The following is a 20,811-nucleotide window of genomic DNA, read 5'->3' as shown; positions in this document are numbered from 1 at the left end:
GGACTTATAGCGTCCATAGGAGGTAAAGATATTACTGATGTTTTGGGCCTGAGCCCTTCCTCAATATCATCCCACAATATTGCCATGGAATCTTCCACATCAATTACCCCTTTTACACAGCACTTGAAAGCCAGGTATTATCCACTTTTTGAGCACTGTATGAAAGCACTGAAGGCAGATTTGGGGGGGTGGCAGGGGTCTAGACTTACCAGGATTCTATCCACCAAGGTAGGTTGCATCAGCGGTAGAGCATATTAATGCGGGACCTCTCTAAAATGGGCAATGCATGTTGGCTGGTCTAAACAGCAAGGGAAAATGATGTTGGGTCCAGAAAAGATTCATTGTCATAGGTGCACAGCAAGTAGAGCAGGGGACTCTACTAAGCGCATAGTGTGCAAATGTCAGGGTCTGGACACAAGGATTTCCAATCACACGTAGCTTTTATTAACACACCATTTGTTGAAGATCGTGGCAAAATATTAATGGGAATAAAACATACATGCACACAATATATAAAGGAGCGTGGGAAAAGGCTACAGGAATAAAATGCGCACAATTTATAAAAGAGATTGGGAAAACGCTAGTGTAGCGTGCACTACATGAAGTATGGAGCAAGATTGACACACACGCAGTCGAGTCAAGGTCGAAGACTTATTTATTGCCAGCTGTGTTCATTTTCACTCCCCCCCATCACAGCACCAGCCTCTGACTGGTCAGCATTCCTGCCATTGTCTGTTGTTTCCCACCATGCGGAAGGTTACACAGGATGTCGGCCTCACGATCGCCATGTTCATCGGTCATTTTGTTAGCCGAGTCACAACTCGGTTCGTGGGTCGCTACACGAACCCCCCCCCCCCACCCGAACCAGCGATCGGAGAGTCCTTCGCCGCTTTGAGCGGCCTACCTCTGCATCATGGGGGCAAGTCTCGACTGGGTGGCTAATGTCTACATGGGCTGGTTTCAGGCAGTCGAGGGTGCATGCTTACTCTTTGCCAACAACTTCCAATACACACCTCAACTCATTATGCCCGATGATTCGGTTCAGCCCCTTGTATGCTGGAGGTGCCCAGTGCACTCCTCTTCGCACAAAAATATATTCGCAGGTGTGCAAGTCTTTGGGGAAGAAGGATTTGGGCTGGCCATCTGGCAGGGTACCCAGTCTTTCCCTCAGCTGTTTCAGTACACCATGGGGGTTTCTGAATCAATGGCGGCAGCCAAGAACTACTTTAGGATTACCAAGGGTGCGCCGTACACCATTTCCACTGCTGAGGCATTAAAGTCCTCTTTTGGCATGGTGCTTATCCCCAGGTGGACCCAAGGACACAATTGAGTGTCTGTGGAACCGCTCTACCAGCCCATTGGCCTGAAGTTGATATGCTGTGGTATGGTGGAGTTGGGTTCCCAATAGTTTGGCCAGCACCACCTAGAGCCCTGAGATAAACTGTCAGAGGTGAGATGCTCTGGAACTTCAAACCTGGACATTCAGGTGCTGATTAGTGTTCTGGCGCAGGTCTCTGTGGTCTTGTCAGCCATCAGGACTGCCTACAGCCACCTCGTGGAGCAGTCAACCATAGTGAGGTATCTCACCCCACAGGAAACCGGTGGTGGCCCTACAACGTCGACGTGGCTGAACCTACACCTCACTGGCTCAAAGTCTGGAGAGGTGCTTTAGTGTGTTTGCACCTTGGATGCCTGGCAGAGCATACAGATCTTGGCCCACTGACTGTCCTGCTTGCAGAGCCTGTGCAAGATGAACCTGCTGGCCACCATCTTTACCGTGGTTCTGATGGCCTGACGCGCCACGTCAAAGACCTTCCATCTCCATGCTGCCGGCCTGATAGAACGGGGTTTGCCGGTGGAGATGTCGCAGAGGAGAGTCTGGTTGCCAGGGGCGATGATAACATCCTCCAACCACAGCCTGGAAAGTGTCGCCCTGTGGCCCCTTCATGGTGTGAGGTTTTGTGAACTGCCAAATGGCTTCCACCTTCTTGGGCAGTGGTTTCGCCCTGTACCTGTTGATCAGATGCCCCAGGAAGTCAATTGTGTCCCACCCGAAATAACACTTGGCGGGGTTAATGGCCAGCTGGAACTCCTGTAGGCGGGTGAATAGTTGTCTGAGGTGGGCCATGTGGTCTGAATGGTTGCGACCGTGTATAAGGATATCGTCCAGGTAGATGATTGTGAATGGGCGGTCCCAGCCCACCACATCCACCAGCCACTGAAAAACCTGAGCAGCATTTTTAAGCCTGAAGGGCATCCTCATGAATTTGAACAGGCTGAATTGGATGATTATGGCAGTTTTGAGTATGTCCTTGGGGTGCACTGGGATTTGATGATAACCCTTGATCAAATTGACTTTTGAAACATTCATGCCCCCTTTAAGTTGGCGGAAAAGTCTTGGATATGATGCACGAGATATATCTCTGGGTCGTGGCTTCATTGAGGAGTCAGTAATCACCACACATCCTTCAGGACCATGTGCAGGAGGAGGCCCAGGGGCTGTCCAACTGCTGCACTATCCCCAACTTTTCAATTTTCTTAAATTCCTCTTTGGCGAGAGCAAGTTTATTTGGGTGGGGGGGGGGGTCCGGTGTGCCCTAGCATGTGGTGCACACCCCACCCCCCAGTGAGGAGTGGTGCCTTACCCCCATGCTTTGGTCCCGTGGAGAATTGTGGCACCACGATTGCAGGAATCCTGCAAGCATACGCTGTTGGACAGCGTAATGGAGTTGAGGTGGGGGGGGCCGATAGTTTGGCTGCTTTTCCCAGGAGCATCATTTGAAAAGTTCTGGCATGCACCAAATGGCACTCTTTCAAATCTACCAGCAGGCAGTGGGCGTGCTGAAAATCAGCTCCCAGTAGTTGTTGCGACACTGCCATGACAGTAAAAGTCCACCTAAAATCAGAGGCCAGCAAATTGTAGGGGGATGGTGCAGATGCTGTATCGAGGTGCTGTTCGCTATCCTAAGTGCCAGGTGTTGTAGGCAGTTTGGGGGGGGGGGGGGGGGAGTGGGTGAGAGGGAGGCCACATATTTTGGTACCGGTGTCCACGAGGAACTGTCTTCCTGACAGTGTTGCCCGCTGTTTCCCCCCTTGCGGGAGGTCATGCAGGATGAAGGATGTTGATCCCTGTGGGGCCCTTGGGTTCATTGGTCATTTTGAGAGTCAATTCGCGGGCTGCTACAACAGGAATAAAACACAAACACGTGCACTATTTATAAAAGAGCATGTGAAAACTTTAAACAGTACACAATTACTGTACTGTTTAACATTTTCTGATGCTCCCTTATAAATTGTGCATGTGTTTTATTCCAGTTAACATTTTCCCATGCTCTTCTATAATTGTGTTAAAAACGGCTACACGTGATTGCAAACCTTGTGTCCAGACCCACCGAATCGGATTCTTTTCTCAACAAGTCACACTAGGTGCTAACGCTGCTGTGCTACACATCTCACCTCTTTTGCTTCAGGAAGCTGACTTGTGTAAAAGGACTGACAGACTGACTTTTTTCTGTACTGTGTGACCAAGCCAGCTTCTAGAGACGAGTTGTGTATACGGCAATAACGTGGCTATTCAGCGTAAAAAGGGCTAATGTGAGAAAGCAGTGAGGAACACATACCACCTCCTGATAAAAACCAGCACTTTCATCAAAGTAGCTTGGTCAACATTGGTCTGGATTTTGCACTGTTCTCCACAGTGACACATGAATCTACTCATTTCTGATTTGAGGACAGCAACTATTATTCCCCAGTGCATGGACTCTGCTGCTTAAAAGATAACTTAACCAACGCTTCCCCAAGAGGTGGTTGCATGGCATGGAAGCCCCACTTATTCAATGGAGCATCAGGTTATGCAGTAAAGAGAACAAAGGGTGAACATCTAAAATCATTCTAGCAGATAAAATTGTAAAATTACGTCACCTTGGACAATTTTGAGCAGTAATAATTCTACTTGCATAAATATTTTAGCTGGGAAATCTTATGTAGTTATCAAACCAATTAAATAAGGATTTAACATCTTTGGTAATGTAGGAACAAGTAAAGCTTTGCCTTGTCTCACTGATTTGGCAAGAGAGTGCATGAAAAACATTTTGCCACTCCAGAACCAACTGATTTAAAACTGCAACTTTCTGATTGATGCTCCTGTGATTAAAATGCAGATGCTGTTGTCATGGGGAACAGACGTCTCGTCACTTGCCTTTGTGTTGGCTCATTCCCGCTGCCTGCTGTCTGGAACTGTGCTAACATCACAAGTGTGTGTGTGCCTGTGTGTGCAGAGGGTAGAAAAGAATCAGGACCTCAAATCAATCCTAAACCAGTTTTGTCTTAATGGATTTATCAGGAGAGATTAATCATATTTAATGCATCAAATTCAGCCTGAATTGCGTTAGAAACTACATTTCATTTGGCTCCAGTTCCTTTACCATTAGTGTGGCCCATTGAGGATTTAAACAAAGATACAGGATTAAAATACCAAGTCTGTGCATATAACCATGAAGCAAGGAAAAGTCTTTGATAATGATCTCCATTGTCCTACCAAAAGCATCCTGCCCCATCTGAGTCCGTAAATCAGGCAGCAAATCATAACCCTTCAACAGTAGCAATGTTTCAACAAGTTTATATTGAGTTTTACTCAAAAAAGTCATCTGAGAAAGCTTCTTGCAGTGAAAAAGATTTTTTAGAGAAACTTCTCTGACAAAAAGCAAGCAATCTGCTCCAGCCCTGACTATGACAGTTCCCGGTGTGGTTAAGACACAATGCTGGAGAATCTCAGCTGGTCAAACCTTACCTTGAAGGGTTCTGGCGTGAAATATTGGTTACGTATCTTTATCTTTGCTACATGAAGAACTATAAAAAGTACACTGATCAGCTGAGTTTCTCCAGCATTCTGTTTTTTTACTTCAACCACAAAGTGTGCAGACTTTTTTGTTTTACTTTAGTATCCAATGTGGTTATGTTTTTGTAAAGCCTTCTATCGCAATTTAAAGAGCAAAACAGAAAACCTATTTGAGAATTTAGATAAGAGCTGCAGGGTTTGTACCAATGATGCAAAAGAATGAAGTTAGTATTTGCATTCCCCAAGATGTTTACAGTAGTAGTTCTTTAGTTCTTTGTTGCAAATTAAATACCTCTAAAGCATAGCTATGGAAATATAACCCTCCTGGTATTTCTGCCTCCACCAAGATGTCCTTAAAACCAACTGTTTGGTCAGTTATTCATAACAACTTCTTGTGACTTGGTGTTCCAACTTTTTAAAAAAAAATTATGTTCCTGTGGAGTAGCATGTTCTCCTCATTGTGGATCCTACATTCAAGCTTTGCTCAATCTTTAACCTCTTGAAATCACAACATTCCACTGCATTTAGTGAAGAGAAACATTTTACTTTTATAGCCTCGGGCTACACAAAAGCACTCTGCAGTTAATGAAAGATGTTCTGTAGTGTAGGAAACATAGCAGCAATTTACACACAGTAATCGCCCTCAAACTGTGATAACCTAGTTGATGTACAAACAGGACACTGGGATAATTTCCCCATTTACCTTCAAATCCATACCATGTGGTTATTTTTTTTTTACCTACCACAAAGGGCAGTGCAACTCAGCTTAGTGTTTTGGTAAAGGACAGCAATTGTGACCTCTGCAGTGCTTCCTCAGTACTGCACTAGGAAGGTCAGCCTAATTTGTTTTTGTTCTCTCAACAAAACCTCTGAAAGGGAATGCAAATCTACCACATTTTTAGTCAAGGTGTAATCTGCTAACAGCTGGAATACTGATCAATTGTGGAAAATAAAAAATAGTGCTCATAAAACCCAGACTGCATGGAGTACCTAGTCAGTTTTCCATGGACTTGACTGGAGAAGGTCTTGTCTAATCCAGTTCCAACCTACTCAATACAGGACTGATTAAAGTTTAAGTTATCACAGCATTTGCTGCATCCTCTAATGCAAGTCTACGTTTGATTGATTCTCCTTGGACTAAAGTACCATATATTTCAGCAACGAAGTCATTAAACCCTAAACAAAATCTCAAAAAGGGTCAACTTATACACTGGATATACTTTTGAGACCTTAAATTCACCAAAACAAAAGATTAATGTCAATTCAGTGTATAAAGCTGGTGCTGTCATTCCCCAACACCTCCCCACTGCTAAGTGCCACCTAACCACTTCTACTTGGGACCCTGAGGTCGCTGTCCCTGATCCTGCTCCCGCTGAGAGAACGATGTTAGCACTCCACCTCTGCGGGCAGTTGGTGACTGGTAGGCCAATATTTTTTTAACAACTTATTTTACAGCTTTGTTACTTGCAATTGGAGTGTTTTAAAAAAACATTGGGTTGTTCCTGGGAGGCCCTGACAGCCCAAAAATGGAGGTCTATAAAACCCTTAAAATTAGGCTGAAAAAAAATGGGGGTTGACTTGTACATTGAAATATACGGTAATGACCCTACTTCGTTGGGGACCAAAATGCTAAAAACAGGAGGGAAGACAATGGCATAAGTGAAAGAAAAAGAGTATCCAAGAAAGACTTAACAGGCTGTGATACAGTGGATACTATTGGTCAGTCATCAAGAAGTAGATTCAGCAAAGAAAAGTTGACCCTCCTCGCTAAAGTCTCGTCTGTCTTCTCTATAGTATGCAAAAGTTCCCAGGCACCATTTCAAAATATTTCACAAGTTCTTCCAGGTGACCTGGGTCAATATTTAATTCTCAATATTTCCACAGTAGGTGATCACATTACTAATGTTCATTGGATCTTGCCATATGAAAATTTGAAGCCATGTGCCCACATTACAACGTCTGGATTTCAACAATATATAGACAATTGTATAAAGCTTTGAAGGATAAGAAGGGTGTGCTAGAATATGAACTTTTCAAATTAAGGATCAAAAAGATGGATATGCAATTGTAGAATCTATAAATGAGGTGAATTGAATAAAAACTGACATATCCCAACGTGTGCAAGTGTTGACTCTGTATTGGGAGTATTTGATAGAAATGTGTAGACAGTGTAGAGGAACTAATGACATGGTCTTTGCCCTCAGACAGCTCCAAGAAAAGTGCAGAGAACAAAGCAAAGGACTCTACATCACCTTTGTTGACCTCACCAAAGCCTTCAACACTGTGAATAGGAAAGGGCTTTGGCAAATACTAGAGTGCCTCGGATGCCCCCCAAATGTTCCTCAACATGGTTATCCAACTGCACAAAAACCAACAAGGTCAGGTCAGATACAGCAATGAGCTCTCTGAACCCTTCTCCATTAACAATGGCGTGAAGCAAGGCTGCGTTCTCGCACCAACCCTCTTTTCAATCTTCTTCAGTATGATGCTGAAACAAGCCATGAAAGACCTCAACAATGAAGACGCTGTTTACATCCGGTACCGCACGGATGGCAGTCTCTTCAATCTGAGGCACCTGCAAGCTCACACCAAGACACAAGAGCAACTTGTCCGTGAACTACTCTTTGCAGATGATGCCGCTTTAGTTGCCCATTCAGAGCCAGCTCTTCAGCGCTTGACGTCCTGCTTTGCGGAAACTGCCAAAATGTTTGGCCTGGAAGTCAGCCTGAAGAAAACTGAGGTCCTCCATCAGCCAGCTCCCCACCATGACTACCAGCCCCCCCACATCTCCATCGGGCACACAAAACTCAAAACGGTCAACCAGTTTACCTATCTCGGCTGCACCATTTCATCAGATGCAAGGATTGACAACGAGATAGACAACAGACTCGCCAAGGCAAATAGCGCCTTTGGAAGACTACACAAAAGAGTCTGGAAAAACAACCAACTGAAAAACCTCACAAAGATTAGCGTATACAGAGCCGTTGTCATACCCACACTCCTGCTGGGCTCCGAATCATGGGTCCTCTACCGGCATCACCTACGGCTCCTTGAACGCTTCCACCAGCTTTATCTCCGCTCCATCCTCAACATTCATTGGAACGACTTCATCACCAACATCAAAGTACTCGAGATGGCAGAGGCCGACAGCATCGAATCCACGCTGCTGAAGATCCAACTCCGCTGGGTAGGTCACGGCTCCAGAATGGAGGTCCATCGCCTTCCCAAGATAGTGTTATATGGCGAGCTCTCCACTGGCCACCGTGACAGAGGTGCACCAAAGAAGAGGTACAAGGACTGCCTAAAGAAATCTCTTGGTGCCTGCCACATTGACCCCAGCCAGTGGGCTGATATCGCCTCAAACCATGCATCTTGGCGCCTCACAGTTCGGCGGGCAGCAACCTCCTTTGAAGAAGACCGCAGAGCCCACCTCACTGACAAAAGACAAAGGAGGAAAAACCCAACACCCAACCCCAACCAACCAATTTTCCCTTACAACCGCGTATGCCTGTCCCGCATTGGACTTGTCAGCCACAAACAAGCCTGCAGCTGACGTGGACATTACACCTCCATTAATCTTCGTCCGCGAAGCCAAGCCAAAGTAGACAGTACTTTTCTCCTTATGTAATCCATGCATATCACTGGCATACCTGGTGTTTCTAAAAACACTTTTGTATCATTAATTATCTCCAATGTGTCAGAATTAAGACTGTAATCTATAGAATCAGAATTAGGTCATTCAGCCCATTAAGTCTGCTCCATCATTCGATTGTGACCGATTTATTTTCTCTCTCAACATTCTCCTCCCTTCTCTCTATAACCCTTGACACCCTTACTCAACAAGAACACATCAACCTCCACTTTAAATGCACCCAATGAAGGCCTCCATAGCCATCTATGGCAACAAATACCAGCAATTCATCACTACCTAGCTAAAGAAATTCCTCCTATTCTTTGTTTCAAAGGGACATCCTTTTATTCTGAAGCTGTACCCACTGATCCTAGTCTCTCCATTTACTGGAAACCACCACAACATCCACTCTATCCAGGACTTTCAATATTTGGAAGGTTTCAATGAGTGCCCCACTCAACCTTTCAAACTCCAATGGAAATAAATAACAGGCAGGTAGAAAGCTAACAAAAGCAAATGATTGAAAAGAAAAGTCTTACCTGCACAGCAACCCAACTCGCATTGGTAGTGTGCTCTCCAAAGGGACCAAAACCTGAAATAACAGAAGAATTTGATTATAATAACATATTGCTTTAGAATCAGTCTCTGAACAGTAGTGATAATCAAGGTACTTGTATGAAAATCTTTGCTGGTTATTTTGTGATGACCTAACTCACTTTTAAGTATCACCCATGGGTTAAAGAGCTGAAAGTTTGTCAGTCCAAAGCTTGAATTCATTCATAACATGTATACTTTAGCTGTTACTGGAGCATGAATAGAAGTGCTGTACTTCCAATGCTAATAAACAAGGCCTTTTATGTGGGACCAAGAGGATCCATGACTTTTATCCAGATGATGAGCAAAGGAATTCAATGCATTTTTATCAATCAACGTAACGAAAACAATCATCTGCTCAGTAATTTCACAGTTGTGTGCAGGAGCTTGCCTTATTCAAATTGGAGTGTCTTATGTTATGACAGAAGCACTTAATTGGCTTTGGCATGGTGCAAAGCACTAAACAAAAACAAAATTATTCCTTAATTTTTAAAATATCAAGCAAAGGAATTTGATGTATGTGGTTTAGACATTCGAATAGTTGAAGAATCCAAATATCAAGACAATTATGTACAAAATGTAAAACAGAAATACAAATTCCAAACAGTTCATGCTACTCTTTATAATTCAACTACTCAGACTAGATTTTATTTGCTCCCATCTATCAACCTCCTATCTAGCCCATTCTTAACCACTGACAAGCATTGTTACAATCACCAGCTCCTGTCAATGTACTGCCTCAAAGTTCTCCCCTTTGCTTTCCTATAGTTTTTAAATTATTGTTATTCAAGGCCCTCCATTCTTCATCCTCAAAGATTTCAAACAATTGGATCTTAGCCCACCTATGCAAATGTAAACAAATTAACCAATAAACTCTCTCCTAAAGAAGTACATCCAGTCCTTTCATGTTATTTAAATTTGGGCAATGATTTAGTAAATCGCCTTCAAATTTTTCATCATGGGGCAGGTATAGCCTGTATAGCAGGTAACACCTGTTGCTGCATAACTCCAGGGTCTCAGGTTCAATCCTAATCTTGGGTGCTATATTTGTGGAGTTTGGACTTTCTCTTTGAAATAGCATGGGTTTGCCCTGACTGCTCCACTCCCCTCCACATCCTAAAGACATGCAGGTGAAAGATTAATTGGCTGCTCAAAATGATCCTTTGTCAAGTGGAGGACAAGAAAATACTTTTTTTTAAAAAACTTTATTTAAAATTATTAAAAATAATATAAAAAACATTACATGAAAAATACAATAACAAAATAAGATGGGACTTGACAGGAATGAGAGACAATATATTACAGGTAAATAAGTATGGGAATAGGACTGAGCTGAGAGTTGGCACAGATTTGATGTGCCAAATAGTCTCCTCCTAGGTTGTATGAAATGGTCTTAACATTCAGAGTTTCTACTTCACACTATGGTCCAATGTTTTAAATTAATTCAGTCACACTAATTTAGACAACAAGACCCAGGAGCAGAAACAAGAATTCAGTCCACTGAGTCTGCCTCACCATTCAATCATGTGTCTGGCCTCCCCACAAACTTTGATGTCCTGGTTAATCAGGAACCCACTAATCTCTCCCTGAAATACACCCAATCACCTGGCCATCACAAGTGCCTGTGGCAAGAAATTCCACAAATTCATCACACTCTGACTAAAAAAAATCCTCTGCATCTCTGTTCCAAGTGGATATTGAAGATGTGTCCCCTTTCCTTAGACTCTCCTGCCATGAGAAACAAGATTTTTGCAGCTACTTTGTCCATGCCTTTCACCATTTGAAATGTTTCAACAAGATACCCCTTCATTCTCCTAAATTCCACTGAGTACAGGCCATTAGACACCAAAAGTTCTATTTCATTTTCAGAATCATCCTTGTGAACCTTCTCTGAACTCTAATATCAACACATTCTTTTTTAAATGAGGAGCCCAAAACTGCTCACAATGGTCCATGAGGTCTCACCAGTGCTTTACAAAGCCTCAACACCACATCCCTGCTCTTAGATTCTATTCCTTTTGAAATTAATGCCAGCAGTGCATTTGCCTTCTTCAATCTTACCAGAAAGGAGTAGATATATTTATCAGGAAAGGCTGAGTATTCTAATGCCTTTCTTCTAAAATTGAATATAGAACCAAATGGAAATCTTCAGAGTGTGGTGGCTTTATAGGTAAAGTGTTAAGGAATGTTTCCACATTAATCAGTGGATCTAGGGCTGAGGATATGGAGGTTAATTTTAACTAAAAATTCAGAAGAAACTTTTTCCAACCTCAGAGTTTGATGAATGTAGAAATCAGTGATTAGAACAATTTTTAAAAAATGCCTTTAAGTTAAATAAGTGATATAATTGGGCGAAGAGGAGTAGGATAAAAAAAAGTCATATGGGGCGTAAACCACCAGCATGTTCGTTGGCCCAAAAAGTCACTTCTCTGCTTTAGGCTTCACACAAGACAAAGCATCAACAAAATGTCACTTTTATAAAAGAGCATTTTCCACATTTTATGGTATTTTTTAAAAATATATAATTTGAATCTCTCTATTATTCCAGTTTCTTCTTTAGAACTTCACCGTTTAGCCATAACATTCTTCTAATTTTACACCTCTCCCTTTTCTTTAGCCTCAAAAATATTTACTCCCTCACTTTCACTGCAATTCCCTCATTTCCTTCTATCCAATCACTGCAATCAGCACTATCGGGATCACCACAAAATACCTCCCCTTCACCCTGTCCTTCAGTAAACTGTTCTTGGACTAGATCAATTAACAATCCATTAAATTAGAAAACAAACAAAAATTCAATCTGGATTTGTAGATACAGGAAAGAAAATAGGAAAACAGAAACCAAAGATCTTTGATTTCTGACCTGAGCTCAGACTTCATCTGAGTTTCCAAGATATGAGCCTTTCCTCTGTGCTTTCACCCATCCCACCATTTCTGGCCAAACCAAAACACCAACTTGGTATCAATGGGCTAAATTTCCTGTTTTTATGTTATAATTATTTAAAGATTCTGCACTCCCCAAGAAACACCAAACTGGTGCTGATTTTACACATTTTTATGTTCATTTAGCAGTCTCTGCAGGCCCTTTCCACAGATTTGGCAGCCTAGAACTGCTCTGGTTCTTTTCTTTTAATTCAGCCCTAGAGGTGTTGGCCTTGCTGACAACGAAAGCATTTTATTGCACATTCCTCAGCTGTCTGAGGTGATGGTGTTGATCAACCACCTTGAACAACTGCAGCCTGTGTGGTAAAGGTGCCCTCGTTGTGCCGTTTGAGAGGTCCAGGTCAGGACCATGCCCAATGCATGAATGGCAAAGCATTTCAAAAACAGAATGATGGACAATTGAGGCGCACAATCAAATCATTGTAAACTTCCAGAACAAATCAATCCTCATGAACACAAGGGAATGGAACGCAAATTTTTGAACATGTCCACGTAGGTGGGCCCTGGTCCTTGGGTAAACACTCACCTTCAAGCACATATGGCTGCATATGTTAAATATCTCACAAACTAACCCATCATGCACAAGCTCAAAAAAATATAGGGCATACCGTTTCAACAAATAACCAGCTCCCTTCCCACCTCATTCCATCTTTGAATCCTCTTTCTTGTAGTGCAGGCAACAGCTAATTTCCATAAAGGTAAATGCTTAGATAAGCTGTTATGATGTCTTGATAATCAAAGGAAAACAAAGTCCATGGAATGTGACTCCTGACAATCTGAAGTCTACAAGATAAATTTCTGAGTCTGGAAACAAGTTGCTTGAGCCAATGAGAGAACATTTCTCCATAATCACCCATATTGATTGTGGTAGGAAGCCAGCCAATTGAGAAATAGTTTACTCCTCTACAGAAATATAACCATATATATCTAATTTTTTTTTTTAAACAACTAGTCAACAATGCAGAAGTGTGGTCTGAATGATACAACCAGAGCAGAAGATGTAAAAATCCCAACCAACCCTTACCAAGAATACACAGAGGCAAATTAATGTTGGATTGTTATAAACTAATCAGCGTTTAACATAACTATCAAGTTTTAGGATATTACCACATTGCATGAAGCTTCTTTCATCGTATAGCAGTTTTTCTTGGACAATTACAGATGAGCATTAAATATTGGCCTCACCAGGAATGCCCCCATCTTGTAGGAATATAGAAAAATCTTGTAATAAGCCATTGAAAAAAAATAAACTACAAGATGTCAGAAGATTTGTTTACTTAATCATGGGTAAGGGAACACACATGCATATATTGACCATCTCCAATTGTTCCAGAACAGGAAACATTTCAAAGTCATCCACAATGTTGGACCTAGAGCCACATATGGGCCAACCAGATAAGGATAGCAGATTTCCTTCCCTGAAGGACATTAATGACTCAAGACAGAGGTGGGAGGCAAGGAGCAATCAATATTACACAGAATGTATGAAATGGTTACATATTATACAACTGTTCAATGGACCCAGGCCTCCTCCTACTTATAGCTTAAAACAGCTACATCTGAAACTGACCAAGTTCAAGATTCCACTCCAATACATAATCAGGGCTAATATGCCATTAAAAGCCAACTACTACATACACCCTCAATTATGAGCAACCCAAAAGCTCAGCAGAGCTTTCAAATGGACATGGAAAATACCATGGCCATTTAGAAGGGAAGCCTGGGAGTTCCCAGTATTCAGGTGAGTACATCCCAAATAATATTGTTTATCTGTTGACCATGTTGTGGGTTGTGGTTTGAGGAAGCTTGCTGTGACCCACTTAATATAAATTGTGTAATTTAGTGCAAATTGGCTTCGCATTTCTGAGATTACATGGGTAACTGCCCTTCAGAAAAATTACTTAATTGGGTGTGAAGCTTTTTGGGACATCCTAAGAATATAAAATGTGCTTGTGAGTTGAGTTTGTTCTGTGGTTCTTTGACTCCTTCCTATCTTGACATGGCTCTTCCTGTACTCACGAGAGCGGGGACAGTCCAGGTCACGATCTGTTACCCACGGCTACTGTCAACATCACACTGAGGTGCCCGACAGGAAGCAGCAAGGACGGACGTGGTGCCTAGTGTGCGACAGGGCTTCTGTCCCCGCACCGAGAAGCTCGCAGAGGGGCTGGGGCGACACAAATCTCGAACCGTCCTCTTTCCCAGCTGAAATAGGAGAGGAACAACAACAACAACTGACCAAACAAAGGATTTTAATTTTTTTAAAAAAGCAAATGAGAAATTTCACCTGTGATTCGCTACCAGGACCTGTGTCTTAGCAGAACGGCCAGACGAGTCAAAGTAATTGGAGAGCTCTTTTGAAGAGCTAGTCTAAGCAGGATGGGCTGAATGCCTTTTAATTCATTCTGGCTAGTGACTTTAGTGACAGCATCATTCCATATGTGCCTGGATCAAAATGTCCCAGATACTTGTGCAGGTCGTTTACACATTATAAGAGGAGACTAATATTAGCACTTCAAGGCATATCAGAGAATTTTAAAAAAAACTTTATAATCAGAGTAACTGATTAACCATTTATTTGAAATGCACAGAACATTTATTTTTGTTACTTTTAGTTACTTTACTCTGACACAATCTTATCACCTCCCTATCCTTACAAGTGAAGCTTTTTAATATGTTTCAGAAATAGAACACTCAGCCCCACAAACTACCATGGTGTAAGGTACAGGAAGACATTTTCTTGACATCATTGCTCAACAAAAATCTATACCAAATTTTAAATTAACATTTGACATGGGACCAGATCAAATTTTTTTAACCATTCCAGTCATACAGCATGGTAACAGGCCCTTCAGCCCAACATGCCCATGCCAACCAAAACGGCCCACACACAGAATCACACCTGCCTGCATTTGACCCTTATCCCTTTAAGCCTATCCTATCCATTTATCCATCTTACTTGCCTGCATGCAACCCATAACCCTCTCTTATCTTATCTGTGTATCTGTCCATTTTTTTATTATAATGGACAGTCTTTTGGATGAAATATTTCAAAGATTTTATTCCTAAAGTGATTAATGTTTTTAATTTCAGGGGACAATGCCAGCTTCAGGCACTAACTTGTGTGTCAAGAACAGCATGGCTCAGTAAAGCTCTCTTTGCACTGCCCCTAATGCACTCCCAAGTCCAAAATTTCTCACTCAAGGAATAATCATTAAAACAAATAATCTGGTTGTTAAGATCTCTTTTGGAGTTTGCTATGTTTTCCATCCTGCTACATTTTAGCAGGTGACATTCTAGTTACTATATTCTTGCTGCTCCCTTCATGCAGTAGGTACAGAAGTCTGAAGACCAGCACTTCCAAGTTCAAGAACATTTTTCATCCAAAAGTTATCAGGCTTTTGAACATCCTCGTACTACTCAAATCCTCAGCATAAACTAGCCCAGAACATCCAAAAGATCTGAGAAACATCACTTTTTTTTCTTGCACTAACTGCAATTTTGAGTACTTTCTATTTAATCCTCTGATCTTTATCTCTTTTTCTACCTTTGTGGTAATTTGTTTTTTTTACTATTGTAGCTGGTGTGTCTTAAATATTTGATTGGATGCAGAAATTCTGGTGAATTTGTATTATAACACTTGCATATACAATAACAAACTTGCATTGAAAATTGAAGTACTTTTACAAGTGCAGTCAGTGGCTGTAAAATGAACAGGGTCGGCTAAAGGTCAAGAAAGGGGCTATCGAAAGTCACAGAACCGAGACAAAACCTTTTAATAGCCTGTGTCTCCAATTTTCTTAGATAAAATAAAAGCCTTGTACAAATACGTGTAATGGCACATTCCTTTCACTTTTCAACCCCTGGATTCCTGTACTGCCTACTCTATTAATCTCTCCTTTCCTGGGCCATGCAAAAATCAGACAAAAGTTGTACTGCAATCGTCAACACCCTTAGAAAATAAGTTAAATTGATACTTTAAAAACTGTCAGAATGTAAAGATAAACTGTGAAGAAAAATTATTGAAATCACTCAAAGAATGTGTTCTCCAAGCTTAAAATTAAACACTAATCTCTTTTTTGTTTAAATCTGTCTGAGTCCTTCTCTATACGCCCCTTCCCCCAGACCCACTTTACCTTCCCCTTAACTAGTTAAAGACTTTGTATTCCCTAAATGCTTGCAGTCAGGCAAGTCGTCACAACACGACAAGCTCGCAGACACTCAACAATCCCAAGCCTTTCATGCTTGGTCTCATTTTCCTAATGTTACTGTCTGGCCCCAGACTCGGCCCCTGTCTGACCAACTCCCTTGTCCCTTTGTCTTGCAGAGCTCTGCATCACATGCAGTATAGCAGAGTTAACACAATGGCTCCCCGGCACAGCAATAAAATGTACAATCTTTCTTGGCTTGTTTTGCAATTTATTTTCTTTTGACTATAATCTTTTGACAGATTTCTATGGCCAGGACTACTGCAATTCAATTTATGGCAATAAGGATATAGGCACGTATAAACATTCTGAACAATATAGCATTCTTACCTTTGTTATTGCTGATTATTGTTCTTGTTCAACGTGTTTTATAACTTGCACTATTTTTGATTTACAGTGATTGCAACAGGTGTTTATACTTCAGCTTTAAACCACAGCGTCGGACTGAAGGAGAACTTTTTACCCAATCAGGAATAATTCAAACTAATACTAGCTTTCAAAAACATGCACACAGGAAATTCGAGGCAATCCCGGATTTGCGGCACAGACACAAAGACGTGTGTTAGGCTGGAGGGGAGGGCTCTGCATCTCAAGCCTTAAACTCTCAGTCAAGTTGCTGGAAGCCCCCAGCCCAGGGGTTTCCCCGGCAGCAGCAGCTGGTTGCCAATTACTGCAACAAAAGTACATTGTGGCAGCGAGGCCAACCAAGTTACCTGTCACCACCACCGTGCTCCGGCTCCTCTCCATCTCCCCCAACTCGGCACAGTCTTCTCCCTGCCCACTTCTTTTTTTTCTTCGTTCTCCTTTCACTCAGTCTCCAACTGACCAGACCCACCTTTGCGTCAACATCTCACGCACGTCCGGACGACGGCGCGCCTGCGTCATTGCAGCCTCGCCAGCGTCCCTCGGTCTCTCGGTGTCGCCAGGGGATGTGCTGCGTTTGCGAAAGGTCATTTGCAAATTTTTTGCCGCACTCCACCCCAATTTTTAGATGCCAAATAAAATAAATTAAGGTCCCTTAAAGAAAAGAAAAGCCAGGCCCTAAAGGGTGAAGAAGGAGGTTTGCGACTGAAACCAGGATCCAGCAATGTAACACTCATCAATGCAAAAAGGCCTCAAGTAAGGTTGTAGATACTGGAGGCAATTGAGACCCTCGGGCAAGAGCCGTGGGTCTCAACCTCTCCCCCCCCCCCCCCCCCCCACTCACATATCACCTTAAGAGATTCCTTCAGAGGCCAAGTGTCAAGTAATAGTTCACCTGAAGCAAATGAAAGAAAGCAAGACAAATATATTCTACCAACTTTTCATGCTGTACAACACCACTCTCCAACAGTAAAGATTAATAGCAGGACCATCTAACACCTGGAACACATCCCTAACTTTAGCAAAGATTGAAAATATACTACCATTGATGCACGAACACAGATAGATAATTGAGGAAAAGGTCACTTGTAGACCAAGCCCTCAGACCAAGAAAACTCTTGATCTAATGGGCAGCAATGATCCCCGCCTTCTTGTATGCTTAAGGAACTTGGAAAAGCATCTCAAGGCATTGGAGTTATAACAACATTGTCTCCACAAAATCCTCCAATTTCACTGGAAGGGTAAGTGAATAAATATCAAAAGTTCTCTCTCAGGCCAACTTCCCCAGTGCCTAATAATACTTGGTTGGTTCCACTGGGCAGCCAACTTCTTTCATATATTTGTCACCAGATTCTCAGAGTGTAAATTATTTTCTGAACTCTTATGAGAAGGATTTATCCTATAGACAAAGGAAGAGATTCGAGGATGTTTTTGAAGCCCGATTGAAAAGAAAATGCAACAATCTCACCAACTCCAAGGAACCTGATTCACAACCACCCAATGTGGAGAAGGAGCATTTGGATTAGCATTGAGAACTAATGCATTGGGAACACACAGGTTCACTCCTTCACCTGTTTAAACAGTGTATCACCTTGAAAGGCACCAATGCTGTGAGACATCTCTGAACCCATTTGTGGAAGAGTCTTTGTTTCCCACAGTAACCTCATGAAACACCTTAGAACCTGCAGAATTGGAAAGCAAGCAAATAAACCTTGATTGCAAGGGACAACTTGAAATGACGGAGGAAATGCTGTGAAGCCTCGTCTCCTGGTCCAGGCCCAAATCTATGCAATCAGATTTGGGTCAGGTCAGCTTTGGTAAAATCCAATCCATTAGGAATGAATTGTTGTTGCTTTATAGCCAGGATTTTCTTTAACAAGGTATCATAAATATAACCAAGTTAATGATGAATATTTAGGCAATTCCTTAAAAGTCCTTTGAGTTAAATATGCTGCAGACCATTTCAGAATCAGGATTTATTGTCATGAACAAGTCATGAAATTCAGTCTTTTGTGGCAGCGTCATAGTGTAAACATTCATATTATAACCATCTTACAACATTACTATAAAAAATAAAATAAAACTAACAATAATAGTGCACAAAAAGTAAGGCAGTGCCTTTGGTTCATTGATTATTCATGAATCTGATGGCAGCAGGGAAGAAGTTGAATTTGTGCCGCCGAGAGCCAGTCTTTAGGCTCCTGTACCTTCTCTCCCCCCCCCCCAATGGCAGCAGAGTGAAAAGGGCATGGCCTGGGTAGTGGGGGTCTTTGAGGATAGAGACTGCTTTTTTAAAGACGCCGCATCATGTAGATGTCCTTGATGGAGTGGGCTAGTGCCTGTGTTGTCGCAGGCCAAGTTAACACCCTCTGGAGTTTATTTTCATCTTGAGAGTTGGTGCCTCCATTCCAGGCAGTGATGTAATCAGCCAGAATGCTCTCCACAGTACACCTGTAGAAGACTTCAGTGACATACCAAACCAGCTCAGATACCTCACAAAGTATAGCTGCTGGCAAGCCTTCTTTGTGATTGCATCAATGTGGAGGCTCCAGGGCAGATCCTTGGAGATGTTGACACCCAGGACTTTGAAGTTCTTGACTCTCTTCACTAATTGAATCCTCAGTGAGTACAGGTCATGCTCCCCTGACTTCCTCCTGAAGTCCACAATCATCTCCTTAGTTTTGCTGATGTTGAGCACAAGATTGTTGTCATTACACCATTCAACAAGCTGATCAATCTTCCTCCTGTATGCTTCCTCATTGCTGTTGGTGATTCTGCCAACAACTGTGATGTCATCAGCAAACTTGTAGATGGCATTGGATTTGTGCCTGACCACACAGTCATGAGAATATAACAAGGTGTATAATAAGTAGAGCAGTGGGCTAAGCATGCATCCTTTGGGTGTGCCTGGATCGATGATCAATGAGGAGATGACATTTGTACTGACTGTGTTCTTCCAACAAGAAATTCAAGGATCCAGTTTGGGGTGGGGGGGGTGGGGAGGGGGAGGATGGGAGGTGGTACAGAGGCCTAGAGTTTGTAGTTTTTTGACTAGCCCTAAGGGAATAATGGTATTGAAGGCTGAGCTGTAGTCTATGAAGAGCAGCCGTACGTATGAATTGCTGTTTTCGAGGCGATCTAGAGCTGAGTGGAGAGCCAGTGATATTGCATCTGCTGTGGAATGATTGTCTCGATAAGTGGGTCCAGATCTTTACTTAGGTACATGTTAATTCTGGCCAATACCAGCCTCTTAAAGCATTTTATCACAGTAGAAGTTAGTGCTACTGAGCGGTAGATGTGAGGCAGCCCACGCTACTCTTCTATGGTACTCAGATGATTGATGCCCTTTTGAAGCTGGTGGGAACACTGACTGCCATAATGAGGGGTTGAAAATGCCCATGAATACTCCGGCTAGACGGTTGATGCAGATTTTCAGTACCCTGATGCTTTGTGAGTGTTCATCCTCTTGAATGATGTTCTGACGTCACCCTCAGGGACAGATATCACAGGGTCCTCAGCCTTTTCAGTAAGTCTTGTTGGCATTGTTTGGCTCTTCTTCTTAAAGCAGGCATAGAAGGTGTTCAGCTCATCGGGTAGTGAAGCATCACAGCCATCTTATAGTGTTCGCCTTCACTTTGTAGGCTATCTGCACTCCCTGCCATAGCTGACGTGTATCAATCTCTGTCTCTAGTTTCCTCCAGAATTGTCACCTGACTTTGGAGATGACCTTCCGCAGCTCATACCTGGACTTCATGTAAAGACCACACTGAGCACTGTGATGAACAGCCGTGAGACAGCACATCCTGATGCCTTCCCAATCATTGTGGGAGACTTCAATCAGGCCAACCTGAAGAAGTCTCTGACAAACTACCACTAACACGTCACATGCGAGACCAAGGAAACCAACACTCGACCACTACTACACCACCATGAAAAGTACATACCAAGCCATACCATGACTGCACTTCAGCAAGTCTGATTACCTCACTGTACTTCTACTCCCAGCGTACAAGCAAAGACAGAAGACCACAGCACTAGTTTAACCCCAGCCTTAAACACCCTTGTTCTCACCCTCTGTAGGTTTCAAATTCTCTGATTCATCCAGGGTTTCTGGTTGGGGAAACACTTGGTATTTGTGCATGGGCAAACATTTTCATATTCAGTCTATGAATCTATTCCAATCCACCGATTCAAAGCAGTCCTGCAGATGCTCCTTTGCCTCCCTTGACCACACC

The 20,811-nt window shown here is 42.5% G+C and overlaps 1 protein-coding gene across 5 annotated transcripts in view; it reads right to left on the bottom strand.

The window, feature by feature from the left end:
* pgpep1 (pyroglutamyl-peptidase I) overlaps positions 1–20,811 on the bottom strand; it is a 53,851-nt gene that overhangs the window by 22,207 nt on the left and 10,833 nt on the right. For 3 of the 5 annotated variants that reach the window (XR_011354372.1, XM_069927908.1, XM_069927907.1), the window contains one exon: positions 9,008–9,060. Coding sequence is in view for 4 of the 5 variants with exons in the window: in XM_069927908.1 (XP_069784009.1) it covers positions 9,008–9,060 (53 nt within the window). In the remaining variant the exon portion in view is untranslated. Of the gene's footprint in view, positions 1–9,007; positions 9,061–13,112; positions 13,206–14,024; positions 14,211–16,926; positions 17,055–20,811 lie in introns of those variants that run through there. The other 2 variants (XM_069927910.1, XM_069927909.1) reach the window with 2 other exon arrangements.

This window comes from Narcine bancroftii, chromosome 3, assembly GCF_036971445.1.
Source record: "Narcine bancroftii isolate sNarBan1 chromosome 3, sNarBan1.hap1, whole genome shotgun sequence".
In the NCBI taxonomy this organism is placed as follows: Eukaryota; Metazoa; Chordata; class Chondrichthyes; order Torpediniformes; family Narcinidae; genus Narcine; species Narcine bancroftii.
Note: the sequence above shows the minus strand (reverse complement) of the source record. Positions and strands in the feature narration are given on the sequence as shown.